Below are 26652 nucleotides of genomic sequence, written 5' to 3'. Positions count from 1 at the left end.
CGAATCTTCTCATTAATAGTCATGGTACCCAGTTTATATTTGTGTTAGTTTATCTTATTTATTCAGTATTATTTCCTTATATTGGAGATTGTATAGTTCTAATACTTATACAGTTATTTAACAATTCTAACAAATATAGTTATTTACTGTATGTGTTATCTGATACATGTGCTAGTCACATTTTAGAACATATGACACCATTTCGCGGTATCTTGTATATTTTTGCATATTTTGAACTTAATTACAGCTGTTAAAGCTCACGTAACACACGCTGTTTCTGCATTTCTGATATTAATCTGGAGTACCTATGGAGTAGTATGACATCCTTTATATCTCTGAAGAGTCTTTAGTTTAATCAGATTTATAAAAGAAAGATTAGCTTTACCGAATCTTTCCGATAACGTACGAAAAAATGAAGAAGGAGGAGTTATAACACGGGAGGAGCGAGTACGAGTCATGCAACACTATACAACACTGTTTTAACTTATGATTCACTACATGTTCGTGTCATTTATATAATATACACGCGCCTATTTCCAACATAATACAGAAGTCTTACTTACCGCGTGTAACTCGTCATGAAAATCCACCGCATCAAACACACACACGCAAAACTCCGCTGCTAATCCGGATAATAAACTATATCCATTGTTTCCATAAGGCTGGATGTCTTCTCCTTACATCCAAAAACACACTTCTTGTTGTGCCATTGTTGACTTTTGAAATTAAACAAAGCTGAGTGGCGTGATAAGCTGTTAGCAAGCTCTAGCGTCTCCCGCTGACTGACGGCTGGGCGGGGTTTTCCAGGGGAAGTTTTCCGGCGGAAGCCCATATAAAGAAGTGATACGTATCGAAAACCCCTGAAACGTCAGTTAGAACCGTAATCGAAAAAAATTAGCCGAAACTTGTACGAACCCTGGCGAAGTGCATTCGGCACAGAAATACTCTGAAACACGCCCAACTGCATTTTTGACACTTTGCCTACATTTAGCATGAGGAAACAACTCTATAACTGTGTTAATAAGTCAGAATGGTTGAAATACCATTAAACCCCCCCTTTAATGCTTGTTATTTAAACAAATGTATATTAATGTTCTTTCATAAGGCTTTTATTCTTGTTTATTATTTGTTGTTGCAGAACCACACAAACACAGATACTTAAGTGCATATTAATGGAAGGTTTTATGCCCATACTGCAACTGTGAATTAAACACCCATAATCCAATTATTCGTCTGGTTCTTGTGTTCTGGACTCCAGACTTTGGGTTTATTAAACTATTGTAGACATGGAGTGAACTATGTATTGTTTTTCTTTTATTTGCTGTATTCCATTTTCTGGAGAAAATCTAGAAACCAGCTCAGCAACTGGTCCAAAACAGGATGTAGAGCAGATTAAATCAAATTCTTTGTATGAACTAAACACTAGTTGAAGAAAAAAATATATGGGAGCGATACAGGAGCGGGAGTCAGTTTTAACAGGAGCGGGATGGGAGTGGGAGTCAATTTACCAGGAGCGGGATGGGATGGGATTATTTTTTAAACTTTTGTCTGGGAGTGGGACGGGACAAGATTTATTTATATGGGAGTCGGACGGGACAGGAGTGAAAATCCACTCCCGTGTCATCCTCTAGCGTCTACGTCACATGCGTGGCACTTGGCAACCCTCCAGAGATGTGCGGATGTTCATTTTTCAACACAACAAAACCTTTTTTCATGATTATATTCACTATATGGCACAATCTGGAGATGGAAAATAAAATAATAGATAATAATATAATACTTTTTTTTGCGGATGTTCAAAGGGTTGAAGCATTTACGATGACGATAAATGTGGTTTTCTGCATGCTATCAGGCTTTCCATGAACAACAGGAACGTCCACAATTATTCACTCGGGAAAAAAATCTCTGTTTAACTTATTAAAACATCTTTGAACGTTTCGTGCTTTTATCCAGACAAAAGCGCAGCTGCCCTATTCACTTTTATGTGTTTATGCGCCGGACTAATCTAAACACTTTCAATTTTTTATGAAAGCAAACATTACGCAAGACATTGCATCTACTTATCTTTTCCAAAGTGAATAGAAGACTATTTTATATATAGGCGTGTGTGGTGTGTTATAAATGAAAGATCCAAGTAGAACACAGACAGTAGAGGGCATTGTAAGACCAATAAAGGAGGTCATAAGACTGCATGCGCGTGAACACTTGGTGCCAATTCGGTACTTCATACTGTAGATAGAGTTATCTGTACTCCCTCAAAGAGCTAAAAATAAGCCTATATCTGAAATAAGTCTTACAGTCACTTTTCCTGATCTGTGTGTTCTTTATGATAATTTTGTGTTATGTTTGCACATTATTTGTTTAGTCATTTTTGTATTTACATTGTAACATGTTTTTGTCTGCACTCTTGTATTGTTTGCACATTGTTAAAGGGATAGTTCACCCAAAATAAAAATTCTGTCATCATTTACTCACTGTCATGTTGTTACAAACCTTTATACATTTCTTTGTTCTAATGAGCACAAATAAATATTTTTTTGAGGAATGTTTGTAACCAAACCGAGTTTGGGCTCCATTCAATTCCATAGTAGGACAAAACAATACTATGGAAGTGAATGTGGCTCACAAACTGTTTGATTACAAACATTTCCCAAAATATCTTCATTCATGTTCATCAGAGCAAAGAAATGTATACAGGTTTGTAACAACACGAGAGTCAGCAAATGACGACAGAATTTTTATTTTTGGGTGAACTATCCCTTTAATGTATGTATAGTCTGCAACTGTTTTTTGTGCGGTTCTGTTATTATAAACATGTTTGTTAGTCTGTGTCTTGTTCAGTACTGCTGTGTACTTCTTGTATGTGTTAATATAAAGGTAGAAACTCCTAAAACCAACAACAAATCTCTTGTATGGCCAGGCATACCTGACCAATAAAGCCAATATTCTATGTCTATGTCTGTTCTATTCTGTTCTGTTTCTATTCTATTCTATTCTATTCTATTTTATGTTTATGTCTATTCTATGTTTATGTCTATTCTATTCTATTCTATTCTGTGTTTATGTCTATTCTATTTTATGTCTATTCCATTCCATTCCATGTCTATGGCCCTGTCCCAAATGGCACACTCCGGACTTGTGGTCCTCCTCAGAATCCACACTTTGATGACATCCAGAGTCCAGACTTTAGGGACCCTGGATGCGGGTCCACATGGGTGCAATGGAGTCGTATTTTGGGACAGACTCGAGCATCACACCGGAAATAGGTAGAGAAGTTGCCCGTCAGTGTGAACTCCTCCTTTCCGTCGTCTGATTGGTCTGATTGCCCTTTCGCAAGGACTTCTGGGTTGGTAAAGTGCGCGAAGCCTGCTGCAGTACGGGCTTCGCTGAAGGGGGCAAAGGAGGCGCTGATGAGCACACTTCAAAGCGGAAAAATGACAGATGGGACACCCTACAGACTCGTAGACTAAGCGAAAACGCGCAATTTAAGGCCACGAGACTGAAAGTCCACATGAAGTGTGCCATGTGAGACAGGGCCTTCGTTTATGTCTATTCTATTCTAATCTAATCTGTTTATGTCTATTCTATGTTTATATATATATATATATATATATATATATATTATATTATATTTTTATGTCTATTCTATTCTGTGTTTATGTCTATTCTATTTTATGTCTATTCTATTCTGTGTTTATGTCTATTCTATTTTTTTTTTTTTAACCATTTATTTTAGTACTTTTTCTTTTAACAGAACAAAGACAACAAATCTAAGAAAAAAAAAAAAAAAAAATCTAAAACAAAACAAACAGAACAATTGAGGGAGGAATGTACAAAAAGAAAAATAATTTTTTAGACAGGTAATGCTTAAGCTGAATACAAATTCGTAAATGTTGTAGAGCCATTTAATCCTATTAAAATATATTAAAATAAACTACCAATTAGCCTTACGACTAATACATTATGCATTACAACAAAAATAAAAAATAAAATGCATTATCCTGACTATGTCAGCTGTCTAATAAAAACTTTGGGCACTACATTACACATTGCCAATATGTACAAACACAAAGAGGTTACACTCCATACTAATTTTGACATCAACAGGGGTTATTGGCTATGAATTAACTACATTTTCTAAAATCTCTCCCCAGATTTTATCAAATACCTCAGGTTTATCATTATTAATATATCTCAATCTTTCTAGTGCAAGCATGTTGACAAGATCTCTACCCCACATTTCAAACTTAGGCACAGATTCATTTTTCCACATTCGTAAAATCAGCCTCTTAGCAATTGTCATACCAAATAAAAGAGCTTGTCTTTCATGTTTATCAGGCGTTTCCAGATTGCTAAATATCCCAAGAATAGCTAATAGTGGACATGGTTCGAGATTCTTTTTAAATGCTTTAGAAAAACATTTAAATATGCTTTCCCAATAAACCTGTAATTTAGGGCACATCCATAGTGTGTGGGTCAGGGTACCTTCTGCTACTTTACATCTATTGCAGAGTGGTGAAACCTCTGGAAAGATGCTGTGCAGTTTCACCTTAGAAAAATATATTCTGTGCAAAGTTTTAAACTGAATTAAATTATGCCTTACATTAATTGAACAAGTGTGTATATTCTCAAGCCCTTCCTCCCAGCTATCTGGATCAATCTCAAGCCCTAATTCTATCTCCCAGGCCTGTTTAACTGTAATTCTGTCTACAGCTTCTTGTTTTAGCAGAATACTATAGAAATATGACATCGCTCTCTGGTGCAGAGGATTGAACTTGTTGATTTCCTCAAGCACCTCATGTTTTGTCATCACATTCGAATTTGACAACTGTTTCTTCACAAAATCCCTAACTTGTAGATATCTAAAAAAACTTGAGGTACTGATATTAAATGTCTTCTTTAGTTGTTCAAATGAGGCAAATGTCTCATCTATATATAAATGTTTTATACTTTGTATGCCATTCCTCTCCCATTGCGTAAAGCCCGAGTCAAGTAAACCAGGAGGAAAGGCATGATTCTGACATATAGGACTATCCAGGTACATGTCAGGGGCCTTTAAGTAGGTCTTAATCTGTTTCCATATTTTCAGTGCATTACTTATAACAAAATGATTATCATATAAGGCTGAATCAATTTTAGTAGGACAATTAAGAAGAGCAGCAAGAGACGTTTTGTTACAAAATGCTTGTTCCATTATAAGCCAAGATGGATCTCTATCTGTTTCAAAGGGCCACTTTTTCCACCATGCAAAAATACCAAGGTTAGCTGCCCAATAATAATATTTAAACTGTGGCAACCCAAACCCTCCATCTTTTTTAATTTTACATAAATGTTTTTTAGATATTCTCACATTCTTATAATCCCACAAAAACGGCACAATTACTGCATCTAATTTTTTTTAAAAACTTTGTGGGATAAAACAGGGGAGTGCCTGGAAAATGTACAAAAATCTCGGGAGTACCACCATCTTGATTGAGTTAATTCTCCCTGCCATTGACATTGGTAGTGTTCTCCAAAATTCAGTGTTTTGTTTTAACTGATTTAACACTCGTTGCCAATTCGTCTTAAGCAGATCCTTTGGTTCTTTAGTAATAGTAATTCCAAGATATACAAAAGAATGATATGCTTTTTTTAAAGGTATGGATTTCAGAAATTGGGGATCAATATTTGTTGTGACAGGCATCAATTCACTCTTTTCCCAATTAATTGTAAAGCCTGAAAATGACCCAAATGTTTTAATTAAAGCCAAAACTGAAGGTATAGACCTTTGAGGGTTGGAGATATATAACAGGATGTCATCCGCATATAATGAAAGATGATGGGGGATACCTTTAATGTTTATAGGACAAATCTCTGGATGTTGCCTAATACTTACAGCTAGAGGTTCAATAAGAATTGCAATTAAAAAAGGCGAAAGTGGGCAACCCTGTCGCGTGCCTCTACATATTTTAAAGGGGGGAGACATATTTTGATTAGTGATGACAGACGCAACAGGATGAGCATAGATAGTATTAATCCAGCCCCTAAAGACTGGCCCAAAACCAAATGTTTCTATGACCGATCGCATATATGACCATTCCACTTGGTCGAAGGCACGTTGTGCGTCAAGAGAAATAACAACCGTGTCTGTGTGGTGTTTGGCGTATAGGATGTTAAATAGACGGCGCAGATTAAAAAACATGTGTCTTCCTGGCATAAAGCCTGTTTGATCTGAATGTATAGTCTATTCTATTTTATGTCTATTCTATTCTATTCTATTCTATTCTATTCTATTCTATTCTATTCTATTCTATTCTATTCTATTCCATGTCAATGTCTATGTTTATGTCTGTTCTATTCTGTTTATTTCTTTTCTATGTCTATTCTATTCTGTTTATTTCTTTTCTATGTTTATGTCTATTGTATTGTATTCTATTGTATTCTATTCTGTGTTTATGTCTATTCTATTTTATGTCTATTCTATTCCATGTCTATGTTTATATCTATTATATTCTATTTTATGTCTATTCTATTCTGTGTTTATGTCTATTCTATTTTATGTCTATTCTATTCTATTCCATGTCTATGTTTATGTCTATTCTATTCTGTTTATTTCTTTTCTATGTTTATGTATATTGTATTGTATTCTATTGTATTCTATTCTTTTCCATTATGTGTTTATGTATATTCTATTTTATGTCTATTCCATTCCATGTTTATGTCTATGTTTATGTCTATTCTATTCTATTCTATTCTATTCTATTCTATTCTATTCTATTCTATTCTATTCTAATCTATTCTATTCTATTCCATGTCTATGTCTATGTTTTTGTCTATTCTATTCTAATTTATTCTATTCTATGTTATGTATATTCTATTCTATTCTATGTTATGTTATGTTATGTTTCATGTATATTCTTTTCCATGTCTATTCTATTCTATTCTATTCTATTCTATTCTATTCTATTCTATTCTATTCTATTCTATTCTATTCTATTCTATTCTATTCTATTCCATTCTATTCTATTCTATAAAGAGAGAATTCTGTAATCTAATGCACCGCTGAAGTAAACAATGTTAGTGTTGTGATTTCTTTAATGGCTGGGTTAGGGTTACTTAACTTAAGTTTGAAATCAGAGCATTTATTGGTATTGCCTAGACTCGAGCAGCGGTTCTCAACCTTTTTCAGTTCAAGGCCTCGCCCACTATTGTCAAATAAAAATAAAATTTGAACGGTCTCTGACTCATAATTTCTACCCAATAAAATATTCTAGAGCTTCACATAACTACAAAGATTGTATATTCATTAATAAACAGACACTAAGAAATATCTCGATTTTAGTTGCTTTAGCTTATTTAAATGTTTGTTTTGTCTTTTTTGAATAATTTTAGGTCTTGAGAGCCCCTTGGAAGTTTATTGAGGCCCCCTAGTTGAGAAAGACTGGTCGAGAGACAAAGTCTAGACCCTCCTCCTTCTAAAAAAAAGTAACAGACTTTAGATCTAGATTGAGCAGATTGCCAGACTTTACAATATGGCATGAACAAGTCACTCCAAAAGAGAACACAGAACACAGATCTGAAAGAAGGAGGATTACTAGAAGGCAGACTGGTCCAGATAATTTATAATGCTTTAGAATGTCTCTTTCACAGCAGATGCCTTCCTCAATTTTAATATCAAAAAACTTAATGCCCGATATTTTTCCAAGTGTTCTGAAGAAATATTTCTCCCTTGAAGTCTTACCTTATCTCATGTCATTCATTTTTCCTCTTTACCAAATGTCTAAAAGTATACTTTTAAAAAAGGTGCTTGAAAGGTTCTTCACAGTGATGCCATAGAAGAACCATTTTTGGTTCCTCAAAGAACCATTCAGTCAAAGGAGAACTAATCTAAAGAAACTTTACTACAAAGAATCGTTTGTGAAACAAAAAGGTTCTCCGGATGTTTAAGGTTCTTTCTGGAGCTATACATTCAAAAACGGTTCATGAAGAACCTTTATTTTTAAGAGTGTATATAGGGCCACCACCAATGCAGTTGTGGGTCATTTCCATCAGAATAACCGAGGACCAATGTCCAGTGAATAGTGCAGCAGTCATGCACTGCTTTTATTATGGTTTATATTTGTTAAGGAAACAATCAGCGGCACATTCTTCAATGTATGTTCTAAGCGTAATATTTATCTTGCATGACCTTATACCAGCTCGTGTGAATCATTTGTTACAGCAACTAAAGATCTTGCAGAACATGCAAATCATCTTAATGTTAATCAATGTTTCACTGCTCAGCCAGAGCCTTAAAAACCCTGCAGCTTCAAATTCTCCAACAGCTCTAATTATAGTCCTGACATTTAATACCGAAAACCATCTCTCTTATTCTTCATCTGCATTTTCTTTTTTAAGGTCAAATGGTTGTAAATAAAACATTAAGAGGCAGTCTCGGGCACATCGCCAGGTTTTACCTGCCTTCACAAAGAGCTGCCAGCAGAGATGTGATGAGAGCATTGATCAAACCATCAATGAATGTGTTAACAACAAACCAAACCGTGACGTATACACATTGGTTTATTACTGCATACTTAAACACTTCACTTTCCTGTAAAGCAAGGCTTTTCAAACTTGTTGTCAGCCGAACCCCTTGACCTAAATTATTTTCTTGAAGTATCCCCTGAGATTTTAAGTAAATATTTTAATAATTTAAAAGCACATTTGCATGCTTAACTTCAAAAACATGTACTTTTAAAGTTTTTATCATTATTATAAGGTTTTTATTTTTGGTAGATAAAACGTATGTACATTCTGCATAAGTTCTTAGTTTTATACTCTAGTGTTGTGTAATGGTCACATCACATTAAATGCAGGTTAAATAAATAAAAAAATATTTTTGTTAGTCGGTGCTTTATTTAAATTCGTTTTTTTCAAAATTATTTATTTACATTTTATGATTTAAAGGGGCAATGTGTGATATACTCGAACTATATTATCAGTGGCATATAAAGACCTTACATAATGAACTGTATTGTTTTTATTATCTTAGAATGAGTCGCTTTTATCTACATACACCGTGGGTTGCCTTGCGGTGCAATCACAAGGGTCGAAAACATTAAAACTTAACGGAAGGCGTGTCTGATGCGCGGCCAACAGCCAATCACACCGGCCAATCATCGCAACACATGCTCCGGTCTTGCACAAACATAATTGGCTGGCTCGCACTAGGTAATTTGCATAAGGCGATCTGATTGGCTGACGCAAGCGTTGGTAATTGAAAAGTTGAGAAATTTTCAACTTCTGCCGCGAGGAATGGCAGTGACGCGACGTTGACGGATCCACAATTCAGTTGGGCAACGCATGACGTCACTTATTAAAAACAAATGAGAAGCGTTAACACTTTCCCCGTATGAATGTATCGTTACATGGAAGTCGTCTTTATGTTTCTACAATAGCACTAAACGGACAAACTGCTCTATAGAGTGTGTTTTGTACCTATGTTGTCTCGGACAACGACATGTTTGTCCTGTGGCGGCTACCGTAGCTTCTCTTTGCAATTCAAAATTGTGGTTGGTTGCAATTCACAATCTCACCACTAGATGCCACTAAAAAAAACAAAACTGGACCTAAAAATAAGAAAAAAAATTCTGACTCACGAACTCCCTGCAATTCCCACACAAACCACCAGGGGTTCGCGAACCTCAGTTTGTCGTAGATCAATAAATAGGATACATTTATTTTTATCAGAGGTTTCGTTATGTTGCACGTTGCATGTTGTATGCACGTTTAAAATTTGAACCAATCTGAATTTCTGTCAGTCCCCATGACACAAAGTCTTATGCAGGGTTTACACCAGACGCGGTAAACGCGGCTAGCGCGAGTGATTTACATGTTAAGTCAATGCAAAGACGAGTTTAGGCATCCTGTGACGTGGAACATTGGTTAAGCGTGGTGCGAATGGTGCGAAACGCGCATTCCACGGGAATTGAGCATTGCCGCGGGAAACGCGTGTGTTGAAAATCTGAACTTCGGCGGATTACCACACCGTGTTAACCAATCAGGACCTTGCTGTAGTAGTGACGTGATTACAGGAAGCGAGCAGAGTGGCATAGTCTCAGAAGTCGCAGAAGCCCCTCCCACAACACGAATTTCCACGTGAATATCTCGAATGACTAGAATTTCACGCGCGGCTATCACGCGTAAATGAAGCAAGTGAACTCAAATGTTCAAGCGTTTTACTAACTACTCTACCGCGGCTGGTGGGAATGCACCATAAGGCCCTGTTTACACGTACATAGGTATTGCTCTTTGTTGTTTGTGCCTTTTGTTTACACGCAAACAGAGAACTCGCCTCTGAAACCGATTCTTTCTAAAAACTCCGGCCAGAGTGGAAATTATACAAATCTTCGGGTGCACGGTTGAATGTAACCTGAGACAAACAGATATTTAAGCAGCCAACATCACAGTATGCGCCAGAGCTCGCACCTATGCCAAAAGTGCGCCCTTGATCAAAAGAGGAACACAAAGTGATTTGTTGCTGTTTACGGGATTCTTATTGGCTTACGTGGGCTTGAGCTTCTCATTACACCGCCACCTAGAGGTTTGGCATGCTCTTGACAGCATATATACATGGGAACAGTTTCAATGAACACTGACATGTGTGCACGAAGTTATTTTTGAAACCGAAGAGGTTGAAATGTCCGTTTATGAAAACAGCCGCCCACGTGTAAACGTAGTCTTGAGCTTGACATTGCTCTTCCAATGTAGTGTTTGTACAGAAGTTCAAGCATGTTCCCATAGCTCAATAGGTTGAGCATTGTGCCAGCACAGCAAAGACTGCTAAGTTTGATTCCCAGGGGACGTACATACTTATATAATGTGTACCTTCTCCACCAGCCTTTTTTTTTTTAAATAAAAGCCAAATGCTCAAGCCCTAAATAGTCATGTTTTGACAAGCTGTCAATGGGGCAGAATCCTTTCACCTTTGTTCCTATTTTAGCACCTCAAATGTACATCAGGACCTTTAAAAGGGACAATTATTAGGAGATAAAATGCTACAAACACATACTTATCTAGTACTACTCATGACAGTACAGCAATAAAACTAAAACTAATAATACGCAAATCAGCTGCTAAATAAACGTGGCATTTCCCCGCCTCTTTAGAGTCATGCAATCATTCAGTCTATTAATTTCAAACTGATTTACGTATTCTTTTGTCTTAATATTGATCGTCAGAGTACTAGAGGAATGTAAACACAATGTCAAGTGATTCGGAAACATCAAAGGCCTAACCTGGCACGAATTCAAGATCAAAGTCGAGCCTGTGCACCGGCAGGAGCTTGGCCAGGGTCCAGTGCGCTCTAATGAGCCGAATTAACATGTATTAATTCTGACCTTGTGAGAAGCAGACAGATGTCTCTTATGAGAGAAGGTTCACCACCACACAGGTCTTTGTTCAATACACACATTTAAAGGGGAAGGTCTACTGCTGTGTCCCAATGGCTGCATATGATTATCCCCAAAACCTTTTAAATGAAAGTGATAATAGGTTTGATCCGGTACAGCATTCATATTATGATGTTAGGCGATTTATTAAAATATCTTCTTTTGTGTTCATCAATTCATACAGGTTTCCAATATAAACCAAAGTTGTTTACACTTTATGCTGCATATTTTTACAGTGAAGATGTGGGAGCTTCATTTATATTCGTTTTATTCTTAAATAAAGACAAACTTACATTAAAAAAGCCTTACAACCATCAAAAAGAATTTAGCATGCATAAAAATAACCTTACTGACAAAAATCAAATTCAGCATAGTGTTCGATGCTAAACACGGTTATATTACAGCAATAAAGTGCAATACAATTAAATACTGTCGTAACTCTGCCGTGCCTGCAACTCCAGCGCAGTTAACAAGCACTTTTCCGAGAATTGACTCTGAGAAAACAAGCTTGGGAGAATAATCACAGATTTCCTGGCTCCAGCCAATCTCTCTAACAGGCCAGTCACATTAAAATCACTCAGCCTGGCGCGCTGTTGGTCGCATCAAGCGTGCATGTGTGGCGTATCGGTGGGTGTATATGGAGAATAGGGCGAGCGCATCAGAGTCCTAGCCTTAAGGAGCCAGGCTTTCTGTGTTGTCTGACAACTCATTACCTTTAATTTGGTTGATGGGTCCGAAGCTAAGGGTACACACAGACACGTGGGACCCCAGAGAGCATCGCAGGGCCCGAGATGATGCAAGGCATATTTCTTGCTTCTCTAATGACTGCAGAGCAAAATAAAATATAAGCGTGTGTGTGTGGTGACTGACAGGTTTGTACCTCACCTGAGGGCATAGAGGGAAATGAGCGCTCAACGTGTGTCAACCTGTCTGTCTGCATGCGGGAGCGCGAGCGCGCACACCTCTTGTCATGCGGTTTCTGGCGGAGGGAGCAGTCAAATGGTATGCTGTTAAAACGACTCAGAGTTGAGTCATATGGAAACTAACACACACTGTAGAACATCATTAAGCAATTAGTGATAATGATGCATTGCTTGTCCTCATACTTCACTTATTGGCCATTGCTGCCAGTGTAATGCACGCCGGTTAGCTCGCTGGATGGAAGTGGCTGACTCTTGTTACCCATTCCTGTAGCTCTGTTGGTAGATCATTTTGTGGCAACAGGTTCGATTCCTAGGAAACACATATACACTTTTAAATATAAAAGCTACACAATGGGACAGAAGAACCATTTTTGCTGAACTTTTAACATCTAAAGAAGATAAATAAAAAGGTAAGAAAGAAATAGCACATGCTTTAGGAATCTGTGACTCAATGATCCAAAAACCACTAAATGTCACCTATGAGATAAATATTAAAGGGCACCTATTTCATTGCTAAAAAAACTTTAATTTGTGTATTTGGTGTAATACAATGTGTTTGCGTGGTTTATGGTTAAAAAACACATTATTTTCCACATACCGTACATTTTTGTAGCTCCAGATTTCTTCCCGAAACGCACAGATTTTGTACAAAACTTATCGATTTGAAAAGCGCTTTATCCCTGATTAGCCATCTAATCTGTATGTTGTGATTGGTCTGAATATCTCAACATCAGCCAGAAATGTGACGCTCATTACCATGTTTGAAAGATTCGCTCACAATGCAATGCTAACAGGAGTTAACTTACAGGCTGTGAGTCCGAGCGGGAGGAATTCTGATAATGTCGGTCTTGTCTACATCATAAATCCCAGGAAGTAAACTGTTGCCTACAATCCGTGTATTTGTTGTAGTCCAAGAAAAAGATTTACGTTGGAGACGATAACTCGGGTCATTGTTTACTTTGGTGTATGTATCTTTTGCATATGGTTAACATGTAATAATCAACACATCCTCATCCCATTGCGTCAATATTTGACGCCACTTGACCATGCGTCAATATGTTACGCGGAGGGTATACCCTTCGCGTCATTTTTTGACGAACTGGGGACTTCAATACTATTAGGTACGCGAAATTAAACAGTTGTCGCCTGACATTGGGGTTAGGGATAGGTTTGGGTAGGGATGTCATTATGTAAATCTAACCCTAAACCGACGCGAAAATGGTAAGAAAATGGTAAGAAAATAGGAAAGAGAATGCAACGGACTCAATAGTATTGAAGTCCCCAGTTCGTCAAAAAATGACGCGAAGGGTATACCCTCCGCGTAACATATTGACGCATGGTCAAGTGGCGTCAAATATTGACGCCATGGGGTGAGGATGGGCTGTAATAATACACACTTACACACCAAAGGAAATGTAAAATCGTGAATCCGACCATAGGGGCTTTTTAACCAAATGCCCTCGGAACATATCATGGGGTGTACACACCAAACGTGAATTCAACGATTTGCGCGAGTACATACAAAGACGCAAATAGATGCGAAAAAGTGCAAATAGACGTTAATAGGCACAAATAGACAGTGTTGGGGGTAACGCATTACAAGTAACGTGCATTACGTAATAATATTACTTTTCTGAAGTAACGAGTAAAGTAACGCATTACTTTATAAATGTACACATTAATATTTGAGTTACTTTTTTAAAAAAAAATAATGCAAGTTACTTTTTGGTTTAATTATTTCTACTACTGATTATTATTTAATTAGTTTAACATAATTCGAAAAAATTATGTACTGAATTAAACTAAACGTAGTAAAATTATGCACTCTATGCGTACACGCCTGTGTGGGAACCGTTTGAGTCAGAAACTGAGATTGCAGGCCAGAGCTCGACATTTTTGTGTAGAAATATTCAATTTATGAATGCAGAACTTTTCAGTCAAAACACCTGCAAGGCCTGAAAGAGATTAAGCCTCAGCCAAGAAAAAGTAACGCAAAAGTAACGCAAAAGTAACGTAAGCATTACTTCCATGAAAAGTAACCAAGTAATGCAATTAGTTAATTTTTGAGAGTAACTTAATATTGCAATGCATTACTTTTAAAAGTAACTTTCCCCAACACTGCAATGACACGAATAGACGAAAACTTGCACGGGGCGATGCAAAAGATGTAAAATATTCAACTTATGCTGCATACTCACCGAACGTGAAGCTATAGATTACTCGCAGTATTTAACTTTGCGTCATACAAATTTTTCGCTTGAGTTGAATATTTTCGACTTGCACAACAGGTTGTGCGCGAAGACATGTTGAGGCAAATAGCATGTGTTTTCGCCGCAATTGTGCTGCCTAATTAGCGCCATTAGCAATTTTGCAAACTTTGTATGTTATCTACTCGTGCAAATTGTTGAATTCACGTTTGGTGTGTATGCCCCATAAAGCAAAAAATTGCATGACACACAGTGAAATACGGCGAGTAATCTATAGCAAGGAATGCGATGCTTCACGTTTGGTAAGTATGCAGCATAAGTTGAATATTTTACATTTTTTGCATCGTCCCGGGTCAAAATTTCGTTTATTCATGTCGTCTATTTGTGCCTATTAACATCTAATTGCGTCTTTTCGCATCTATTTGCGTATTTGCATTTACTTTGTATGTAATCTACTCGCGCAAACGTTGAATTCGCGTTTGGTGTGTACACCCCATGATACGTCCTGAGGGCATTCAGTTAAAGAGCCCCTATGGTCCAGTTCACAATTTTAAATTTCTTTGGTGTGTAAGTGTTTATTAGTATTTTCAAATGGCTGTGGCGCCAGCGCGTCTGGAAAAGAGAGCGTGTTGCGACCGCGTCGCTCTCTGAGCGTGCTTGCCATGCATTTACATTAAAAATAACTTATTTGCGCATGCAAAAGAAGCTAAATGTGAACCGCCCCTTATGCTGCATACACACCAAAACGCGAAGCATCGCGTTCCTCTAAATTATTTGCAGGATTTAACTTCAATGTCATGCAAATTTTAGCTTGAGATGAATATTTTCGGTTTGTGTGAAGACGCGTTTGAGGCAAATACAGTGTGTTCACGCCAATTGTACCACGTTGCATCGGCCCACGCAAGTTTGTTTATTTGCAGCTTTACATTTGACTTTGTATGTCATTTACTTGCGCAAATCGTTGAATTCATGTTTGGTGAATAAACATGTACGCCCCATTCTAAGTCTTCAAATATCTTTACTTAAGATCTTTGTTTAATCCCTGCCCCAGGCCGTTCAGAAATACCGTAATTTAACCAAAGGTTTTTTACTGTTGGGTCAAATAAACATTTTCTAGGTTAATTTAACCCATTGGCTAGGTTTGTCAATTTTTCACCCAATGCTAGGTTATTTATTCATATTGTGAAGTTAAAAAAATGATGCTTATAATTTTCAAATGTACATTTTATTTATAGACAGATTTCATTGTAATCTGGATGTCACCACACAAAGCATTCGAATAGACCACCACCCCATCTACGTCCCGTCACTCGCAGTATACAGACACCCACAGGAATACAGGGTCTGTCAGGGGTGTCACCTACGCCCCATTTCCCAGCTGCGGGGAAAGTGAAGGGGACTGTTCTTGGCATCCCTCCCTGTTTCTAAAGTCCCTAAAAAGCAGGGGACTCTACCTTGCGTATTTTCCACTAATTGAAAAGCCTAATGAGATCCCCGGAGCTCCATCCTATTACCTCTCACTTAATTACAGTGCCAACAGGCAGCCAAACCACAAATAAAGACACAACGTGAGAAAGCGAGAGGAAAAGAGAAGGTTGGCTTTGACCTGCTTTCGTCGTTGTTTTGGGACTTTGCATTCCAGGAAGGAACAGATGTCTATTATTTTTTTAAGCCGTGTTTATTTTTGGCAGGATTTTTTGTTACATGGCTTAGCTGTTTATTTTCCAGTGCGGTTTGCCTAAATTCCACCTATTAAAGATTTAACTCGAATTCCTCTCACATATCAGCAGGGTTCTTCAGTAGTTAAAGTCAGATTAACCATACTGAAGTTTATTATGCTATTATTGTATATAATTGCACTATAAATGTTGTTGTTTTAAGGGAAAATAGAGGAGTTTAGATGCAAATGTTTTGACATGTTTTCTTGTAAATAAGCATTTTTTTAAACAGTCTCTTCAGTTTAGGTTCAGTAATTTCACTTTAATGGCAATGAAAAGGTTATTGGTCAATGTTAATTAAAATGCCTTATTTTTACAAATGTCATTTCATTGGTATTTAACTAATTTGACTGTATTTTGATGCAAAACCCTCTAAGTGCATGCAAGCTTTTTTTGGGCAAAAACCTTCACCTCTAATCCACTTCTTTGTACATAGTAGACAGTTGCAAAATCACTAAGGATGCAACTAAAAACAGGGCAAATAATGAAAGTCAGAATGTAAAAGGAAAAAACGGAACCACACATTAGGGGGCGCTGTGATCACTGCCGCATACGGGTTGTATTCAGGTCCAAGTACTCACAAGGGACACAAGTTCGAATTTGATCCACAGTTGTTTTGTGCACTGACGTTCATCTCATTTATCTTCCGTGCACTAGAGCAGTGGTTCCCAAACTTTTTCAGCGTGTGGTTCGCGGCCCCCCAAAGATAATTTGTGACAAAAAACTGTTCTAAAACTCAAAATTTTAATAAAAAAAACATTAAATTATACAAAAAAGTAGTGCTTTTGGTTAGTAGCCTTAGGTTAAATTACACAGAATTCATGATAAATTAATGTATTTCATAAAATGTCATAAAACTGGGGCCCCCCTGGCACAATCTCGCGGCCCCCAGTTTGAAAACCACTGCACTAGAGGACTGCTGAAAAATGAACATGGCGTTTAGCAGATTCTGTCAACAAACCGGTATTTCTGAATGATCTGTGGCCAGGGTTAAGGGGATTTGATTAGAAAGTATTTGATGAACGTATAATACGTGCTGAGAGCATTCGGTTAATATCATCTCATTTTTTATGGAGGTGTCGTTTAGCGGCTTTTGCATCTGAACTCTTCAATTTTATTAAGAGTAAAATTGTAGAGTATAACAATGCATGAGAAATTAAAGTTTAAAAATATAAATTAATATTTAGATATTTTTCCCTTTTTTCTAATTTATAATCACATCTTCTAAATTAATATAAAAATGTAATAATAATTATTATTAACAAAATATTATAATAATAAAAATTTTCACTACACATTTTCCATATTGTTGGTGTATACATAATAATATAGAATTATTAATATTTATATTCATGCATTATTAATAAAATATAATGTAATTCAGAAAAATAAATGTATTTGGCCTATATACATCAAATTTGGCAATTAAAATATCTTCATCCTGAAAACAACAGAAATTCCTCAGCATTTAGAGATGAAAAAAAATCTTCTCATCCTCATGTTGTTACAATCACTTATCAAAACTTATCAAAATATCACACAGTTGACTTCCATACTATAGTTTTTTCCAACTATAATTTGTTTTTTTATAACAGAATAAACTTTTAAAACAACATGAGGGTTATTTAATGATGGCAATTTTCATTTTTGGGGTGAACTATCCATTTAAAGGTGGGGTGCATGTTCTTTGAAAACCAATGTTGATATTTGAAATCACATAAACAAACACGCCCCTACTCCAATAGAATCTGGACCTTCTTTTGATAAACCCACCCCACACATACGAAACTCAGGCAACGATGTCGGTTAGTAGACACGCCCCTTACTGCTGATTGGCTACAAGTGTGTTTTGGTACTCGGCTCGACATTTTTCAAAAATCATGCACCCCACCTTTAATATGACTTTGAGAATTCATACAAAACCTTTTAATAAATATACAGGACTCTAAGAAACCAATACCATCCACGTTTAGAAACAATTTACAAGTTTTATTTATCAAGTTCACACACTTCAAAACTGGGGTAGAGGGGGGTCGTTGCAAAGAGGTCTAATAAAATGCCAGTACTATGAAATGAATTAAAACTCCAAAACTACCATTAATAATTACAGGCAAGCTTAAAAGTTTGTTTTGTTCCTTCTCGTCTTTTAAAAGTCGTTTTTAATACACATATTCTTTATACAAGTTTACTGATAAATGCATCAAAGAAGAAACCAGTTCCAAAGTAGACGTTACAAAAAATACATTGTTTTATACAGACACTGAAAAGCAGATGATCAAATATTGACCAATAATATTTATTTTCTTTTCACTTATCAAAAAAGTTAACCTGACATCTATTTCTCCAAAAGGTAAAAAGCAATATACAGCATTATTTAAAAAGACAAGGGAATTGCTTTCGAAGAGTTAGTCGGCTGATTTGGTAACTAAAGAGAGAGGCTGAGACTGGAACAATGCGTGATGGGATTGAAGTGAAGCGTGATGGAATGGAGAGGGCGGGGACAGGAGGGAGGCATGCAAAGATGCGAAGGGAAGTGGCCGAGAGAGTAGAGGCGGAGCGGAGTGACTGCCCGAGGAGCTGGTGGGGAGAGAGATGCTTGGTTGGGAGGAAGATGATGATGAAGATGAGGATGATGATGAAGAGGGTCTGGAGAGAAGAGAGAAATGAGGTGGGTGGTGGTGGCGATCGGGTTTGGTGGTGAGCGACAGCGGTTGAGCCTGCTCAGAATGAGTGGGGGCCGGAGCGGCGGGCGAGGCCAGGGCAGCAGAGGGCGTGGCCGGAGAGTCCAGCATGCTGCCGTGGGAGGAGGCGGGGCTGTCAATCATTTTCTCCTGAGGGAGGTACTGCACACACGGCTTCTTATTTGGCGCTGAGAAATCTGACAAGGAAGAGAAATCACGCAAATTAGTAGGAAGAATTTTTAACACCGCATCTCATTTGAATGGAAGCTGATGAATGATAAACCACACCATTAAGAGCGACTCTGTTACGAGAGGGAATTTAACAATTACATAATACTCTATGTCAAGGGTTTTCAAACTTTATGATAGTAGGGACCCCCACATATTATGAATCTTCAGCGAGGACCGATTTCCTAAAATGTTTATCCATATTTTGTATAAAGGAACGTTTAAACTGTAAGATAAATAATAATTGTGATATTATAAAGACGGCAAATTACATTTACTATTTTTGCTTTGTCTTTTGAAATTTCTTGAAATTTGCTGGGGACCCCTTAGAACCTACTTGGGGACCCCAGACCCCGGTTTGAAAACCCTGGCTCTATGCAATGATGTCATGATACATACATTCACAGTAACCTGTAGTACAATTTTTAAAAATGCCAACCTTTAAAACTGTAACTAGAGAGTGAATACTTACATTTGCCTAGAAAAAGGAAATAAAGCTATCATTAAATTTCATTTTGTGTTTTTTATTATTCCCATTATTTTTATTGATGAGTCAAGTTAGATTTTATGTCATGCATTTCTGCAATTAAAGAATTAAATAATTCCTACCATAATGCATGTTGTGAACTTTTACCATTAGTAAATAATTTCTTTAAATTATAGTGATGTTATCACAATACAGTAGAGATTTTGAAGGTGTATTAGTACTAAATGATCTGGGAAATACAGCAAATAATACATTTTTTGTTTAACAATTTATAATAAATAAGAATTAGTTAATGCATGAATTAACATGAACTAACAACGAACAATATTTCTAAAGCATTTTTTAATATTAATATGTTAATGTCAGCATTTACTAATACAGTATGAAAATTAATAGCTGTAACTGTTAACATTAGTTTTTACACGGCTCGTCTGAATGCTTGATTCTGATTGGCCAGTAGCGACATTTGCAGGTTTGTTATTCTCAGATAACAACAGTTCATAACTAATAATAACACACGGTAACTCAGATGCTGCAAGTAGTTTAATATTACACAAAAATTTGATATAAATGTCTCTTAAAAAACATATATGACAATATATTTACAAATTATTAAACCAAATGTAAACGTCTTAAACAGGTTTTTCTCACGGAAGGTCTGCATTTGTTAAAAATTAGCAAATAAATAAATAAATTTCAAATCAATATTTAATGTTCCTTACTTTACTTAATAAGGTAAATAGCCGTGTAATAAGCGGGATAATATATAGTTGCACTTATTTTTTGCGATAACAACCGGCTACATTATCCCTTACTTAATGCACAAACATGAACAATTGTATATGCGTTAACTAACATTTACATAGATTAATAAATGCTGAAAAACTACATTGCTCATTGTTAGTTTATATTAGCTAATGCATTTACTAATGTTAGCAAATACAACCTTACTCTAATTGATTACTTTTTTTAATTTCGGGGTAAAAAATGCTATGGTCTAGACAAAGTTTGCGACCCATAAAACATGAAAATGGACTTTTGGACGTTTGCCGACATCACATTATTCAAATGGTAGTTGCAGGTGGCGTGTATGAGCACAATGAACAGTGTCCTAATCGTTTCTGCCATCGGCTATCTAAAGGGCCGTTCACACAGGATGAGTAATACAAATCAATACGTTCTTATCCTTCATCAAATAGATACACTTAAAATGCATATTGTGCACTTTAATTCATCTGAATAGTTAAAAAAAGTACAATAATATAAAAATAACCCTACTCCCACGTTCCGCATGTCAAAAGACGTCACTCTCTGTGCAAAACATTGTCGAAATGAACGATAAAAAATAGCATGAACGCAGTGTGATCCTGTGTGAGCGGCTCTTGAGCCTGCAGACATACCTGCCTGTGCTAGCACTGGACTTCATAAGCTGCATGTCACAGAGCAGGGGGGAGAGAGCGAGGTTAGAAACGAACAAGGCGAGATAGAAACGGGTTGTGTGAGTGTGTGTATCTGTCCTCACCCTCTGGTGTTGAGTCGCTCTTATTATCTCTCTTCCTCTTCTTCCGCTTACCCTACAGAGAAAATATTACACAGAGACAGAGAGAGAGAGAGAGAAACAGAGGGCGAGAGAGATAGACAGACAGATAGTTAGAAAGAGGGAAGAAAGGCAAAAAGAAACAAATAATTAGCACTATTATGGATCAACGAGTTCACAAGGAAGTCTAAAATGGCATAAAAATTCCCTTTTTTTAATCCTTAAACAAACCCGTATAACTAACATAGGTAGAACACAAAAGGAGAATTTTTTAAGAATGCCTTTATTGGAAGTTGCAGTAACACTTTACTTGAAGGGGTGTTTATGAGACTGACATGACACATTTATGATCATGACATGACACGTGTTATGAACATGAAGGAGATTTTATGACAACTGTCATTAAGTGTCATTTGTTCGATTGTGTCATTTTTAATGCAAAGATGACATTGTTTGAACTGTCTTTGTTATGACAACTTGACATAAACCAATAGTCATAAATCTGTCATAAACATGACATAACAGAATAATTATCAAACTTAATGACAAAGTTATGATTTATTGGTTAATGTCAAGTTGTTAAAACTCTTTGCATTAAAAATGACATAATTGAACAAATGACACTTACTGACAGTTTTCATAAACATGCATAAAATCTCCTTCATGTTCATAATGTGTCATGTCATGATTATGAAGGTGTCATGTCAGTCTTATGAACACCCCTTCAAGTAAAGTGTTACCTTTAATAGAGTTAATGTATAATACCTGCACTGTAAAAAAGTCCTTGTTTCACTTACATTTTTAAGTTTAACCAATTCAAATGCACAATTAATTTTATCTTTCTTGACTAGTGAGGAGTTGCTACACATTATACAAATTTATTTGAATTAGCTTAAGTTATTTTAAATTTATTTTTATAATTTATAGCAACTTTAAACTCATCAAGAAAGTTGAAATTGTAATTTCAAGTGGATAAAACTTAAAATTTAACTGCAACAAGAAATGTTTACAATGTGATGACCAATCTTTCGTGAGTTTAAGCTTCATTTTAAAAAAGGTCCACAAGTAAATGAGCAAATTTGAGAAAATTTGTTTTTATTTTTTGGAAGTTTTCAACGAATCAGTTCAGATTTACAGCAGTGGTCAGAATGATCTGTATAGAAATTGTACTTAAACGTACCAAAGAGCTAACGCAGATTTCAAAATAAAAATGGGTAAGTTTACATTAATGCATTTATCCAAAGCGACATTTTATCAATATGTGTTTCCTGGGATCAAACCCATAACCCCTGCAATGCTAACACCAAGTTATCTACATGAACACATAAAACCACCAGATATTTCAATCAATTTCTCACACATCACCTGACTTCAGCAGACTTGGGATATAGTGCAATAAGTTGTATAGACTGAATATTTTGGTGGTTTTATTGGAAATTGTGCATCCTTTTAAAGAAGAATGTACAACAAAGAATGTACAACAATATTACTTATTTTGAAATAATTTTCTTAAAGGAAAGTGCAGTTGTGTGTAAACAAATGTGTAGTGTATAGCATTATGTGTGTGTTTGTGACTCACATAGTTATCTCGGGCAGACCAGCCAGGATAGAGTTGAGAGTGCAGCTGCCTCTCTTTCCTGGCCAGCTCGTAATATTTGGCCTGTTCCTCTCGAGATAGCGAATGCCACTGCAAACACAAAAAACTGTAGTCAGCCAAAAGCCCAACACATACATATATATACACACACACGCACACACACGCACGCGCACACACGCACACGCACGCACGCACACGCACGCGCGCACACGCACACGCACACGCACACGCACACACACACACACACACACACACACACACACACACACACACACACACACACACACACACACACACACACACACACACACACACACACACCAAGCATTTGCATCTCTATCATATGGCGCTCATGCATTGTGTGAAAGGGCAACATAACATAAGGCAAAATTCTCCCTTGTTTGTGAGTCACTTTATATAAATGTATAGAAATGCAATATGGGTAAATATAGTTTTAGCTATATACACCCTGTTTAAGGAATAGTTCACCCAAATTTGAAAGTACTTAATTTATTCAACCTCATGTTATCCTAGAAGCATATGAATTCCTTTCTTGAGGGTTTTGTTTAACTCTTTCCCCGCCATTGATGAGATATATCGTCAATTAAGAGAAAACGCTTCCCCGCCAATGACGAGATTTTCCGTCTTTCCGCAATACCGTTGGCATATGCACGATTCATCACAAACTAATTGTTTCGATTTAGAAGCAGTTATCAATCCACATAAAGGCATTTTAGTATAAAATTGTTTGCATTCAGCTGAAGAAAGAAAGTCCATTACATCTGGGATGGCATGAGAATTTTCATATTTGGGAGAATTGTTCCTTTAAAATCTGATATTCCATAAAATAAAACATTTTTCACAAATGAATTTTTCCCCTTAAAGTGGATATTGTACTAAAACTTATCAGTAACTCAATTTTTAAGTATTATTGACTCATCTTGCGCTACACAGATTGTTGTCCAATCAAATCCTCTGTAGACCGAGACTACAGAGGATCCCAATACCACCAGCAACTGACTATCAAGCAAACTAATCATTGTTTAACACTGTGATGTGATGCAAGAGCATTTCTGTATACCAACAAATGTGGATGGAATAATCCAATCACAAAACATTTTGGACCTCATTTACATTTCTATTTAGTGCTGTCCACTTGTGATTGGATCACCATGTGTAAGTGAGGTCACATAAACAGTGTTTGCTCACCCTGCGACCCAGGATCTGATTAATAGCGGCGCTTTCTTTTAGCGTGCATTCGGCCACCACTTTAGCCCTCATCTCCTTCATATACAACATGAAGGCGTTCAGAGGTTTCTTTATGTGTGGTCTCTTATCCTCTTCCTTCTTAGTTGGGCCTGGAGACTTCCTGCAAACACACAAGAGGTTGTTAAGTCATTGTTTCGTATTTGTGTATGAGTATAAGAGAGTGCAAGTCAAAAAGTGTGTGTGTACTGTAGTGGTAAATGAAGTCAAATTAGGTGCTTTTTATAATGTTGATTTGTACAGTCAGTGTGATACAAATTCTGCTAGTTTAATGGAACATCAATGATGTGACTGTAGAACAGCAGTAAACTAAAATTACCTAAACATTTTATTGTTTTTTACATGATTACGGAAATATATAAACTAAAACAATGGCATCAACAAAATTTAAACCTATATGCATTAAAAAATTACATCAGCAAGAATCACAAACAATGCTTTTTCTAATGCAGTCAATAATATGAACTGTACAAAACACTAATAACATCATTACTGTATCTAAAAATATTATTGGCACTGCATATAACAGTAAAAACATTACATAACAACAACCATCACTGGATATAACAATAGTAATAGTCACTGTACATAACAAAAATAATTGTTACTCTACACAACAATAAAAGTCACTGTACACCACAACAAAAATTACATAACAACTGGATATAACAATATTAATAGTCACTGTACATATCAAAATAATTGCCACTGTACACAACATCAATAACCGCCACTGTACATATCACCAATAACCGTCACTGTACTTAACATCAATAACTGTCACTGTATGCAACAACCGTCACGGTACATGGCATAATAATTGTCACTGTACATGACAACAGCCACTGTACATAACATCAATAACCTTCACTGTACATAACATCAATAACAGTCACTGTACATAACAACAATAACTGTCACTGTACATAACAACAAACATCACTGTACATATCAAAATAATTGTCACTGTGCATAACAACAACAACAACCGTTACTGTACATATCAACAATAACCGTCACTGTACATAACAATAACTGTCACTGTACGCAACAACGGTCACTGTACATGAGAAAATAACGGCCACTGCACATGACAAAATAACCGTCACTGCACATAACATCAATAACTGTCACTGTACGCAACAACCGTCACGGTAAATGGCATAATAATTGTCACTGTACATAACAACAGCCACTGTACATAACATCAATAACCGTCACTGTACATAACAACGATAACCTTCACTGAACATTACATCAATAACAGTCACTGTACATAACAACAATAACTGTCACTGTACATAACAAACGTCACTGTACATATCAAAATAATTGTCACTGTGCATAACAACAACAACAACCGTTACTGTACATATCAACAATAACCGTCACTGTACATAACAATAACTGTCACTGTACGCAACAACGGTCACTGTACATGAGAAAATAACGGCAACTGCACATGACAAAATAACTGCCACTGCACATTACAAAATAACCGTCACTGCACATAACATCAATAACCGTCACTGCACATAACATCAATAACCGTCACTGTACATAACAACAATAACCTTCACTGTACATAACATCCATAACAGTCACTGTACATAACATCAATAACAGTCACAGTACATAACAATAACCGTAACTGTACATAACAACAATAACTGTCACTGTACATAACAACAATAACTGTCACTGTACGCAACAACGGTCACTGTACATGAGAAAACAATGGCCACTGCACATGACAAAATAACTGCCACTGCACATGACAAAATAACCGTCACTGCACATAACATCAATAACTGTCACTGTACGCAACAACCGTCACGGTAAATGGCATAATAATTGTCACTGTACATAACAACAGCCACTGTACATAACATCAATAACCGTCACTGTACATAACAACAATAACCTTCACTGAACATTACATCAATAACAGTCACTGTACATAACAACAATAACTGTCACTGTACATAACAAACGTCACTGTACATATCAAAATAATTGTCACTGTGCATAACAACAACAACAACCGTTACTGTACATATCAACAATAACCGTCACTGTACATACAATAACTGTCACTGTACGCAACAATGGTCACTGTACATGAGAAAATAACGGCAACTGCACATGACAAAATAACTGCCACTGCACATCACAAAATAACCGTCACTGCACATAACATCAATAACGGTCACTGCACATAACATCAACAACCGTCACTGCACATAACAACAATAATTGTCACTGTACATAACAATAACAATAACCGTAACTATACATAACAACAATAACTGACCTGGTACGCAAAAACAACCGTTACTGTATATAACAAAATAATTGTCACTGTACATTACAACAATAATCATCACTGTTCTTAAAAACAATTGTCACTGTACACAACAATAATTGTCACTGTACATAACAATAACCGCCACTATACATAACAACAATAACTGACCTGGTACGCAACAACAACCGTTACTGTATATAACAAAATAATTGTCACTGTACATTACAACAATAATCATCACTGTTCTTAAAAACAATTGTCACTGTACACAACAATAATTGTCACTGTACAT

The 26652-nt window shown here is 36.4% G+C and overlaps 1 protein-coding gene across 1 annotated transcript in view; it reads right to left on the bottom strand.

Moving 5' to 3' along the window:
- Positions 1–18220: 18220 nt before the first annotated feature.
- The window catches only part of tcf7l1b (transcription factor 7 like 1b), a 59920-nt gene continuing 51488 nt past the window's right edge, over positions 18221–26652 (bottom strand). The window contains exons 9-12 of the mRNA XM_065247633.2: positions 23996–24155; positions 22769–22876; positions 21175–21226; positions 18221–19134 (exon numbers count right to left, since the gene is read on the bottom strand). Of these exons, the coding sequence (XP_065103705.1) occupies positions 18662–19134; positions 21175–21226; positions 22769–22876; positions 23996–24155 (793 nt within the window). The 3' untranslated portion in view covers positions 18221–18661. The remainder of the gene's footprint in view (positions 19135–21174; positions 21227–22768; positions 22877–23995; positions 24156–26652) is intronic.

This window comes from Paramisgurnus dabryanus, chromosome 11 (genome assembly GCF_030506205.2).
Source record: "Paramisgurnus dabryanus chromosome 11, PD_genome_1.1, whole genome shotgun sequence".
Taxonomy (NCBI): Eukaryota; Metazoa; Chordata; class Actinopteri; order Cypriniformes; family Cobitidae; genus Paramisgurnus; species Paramisgurnus dabryanus.
Note: the sequence above shows the minus strand (reverse complement) of the source record. Positions and strands in the feature narration are given on the sequence as shown.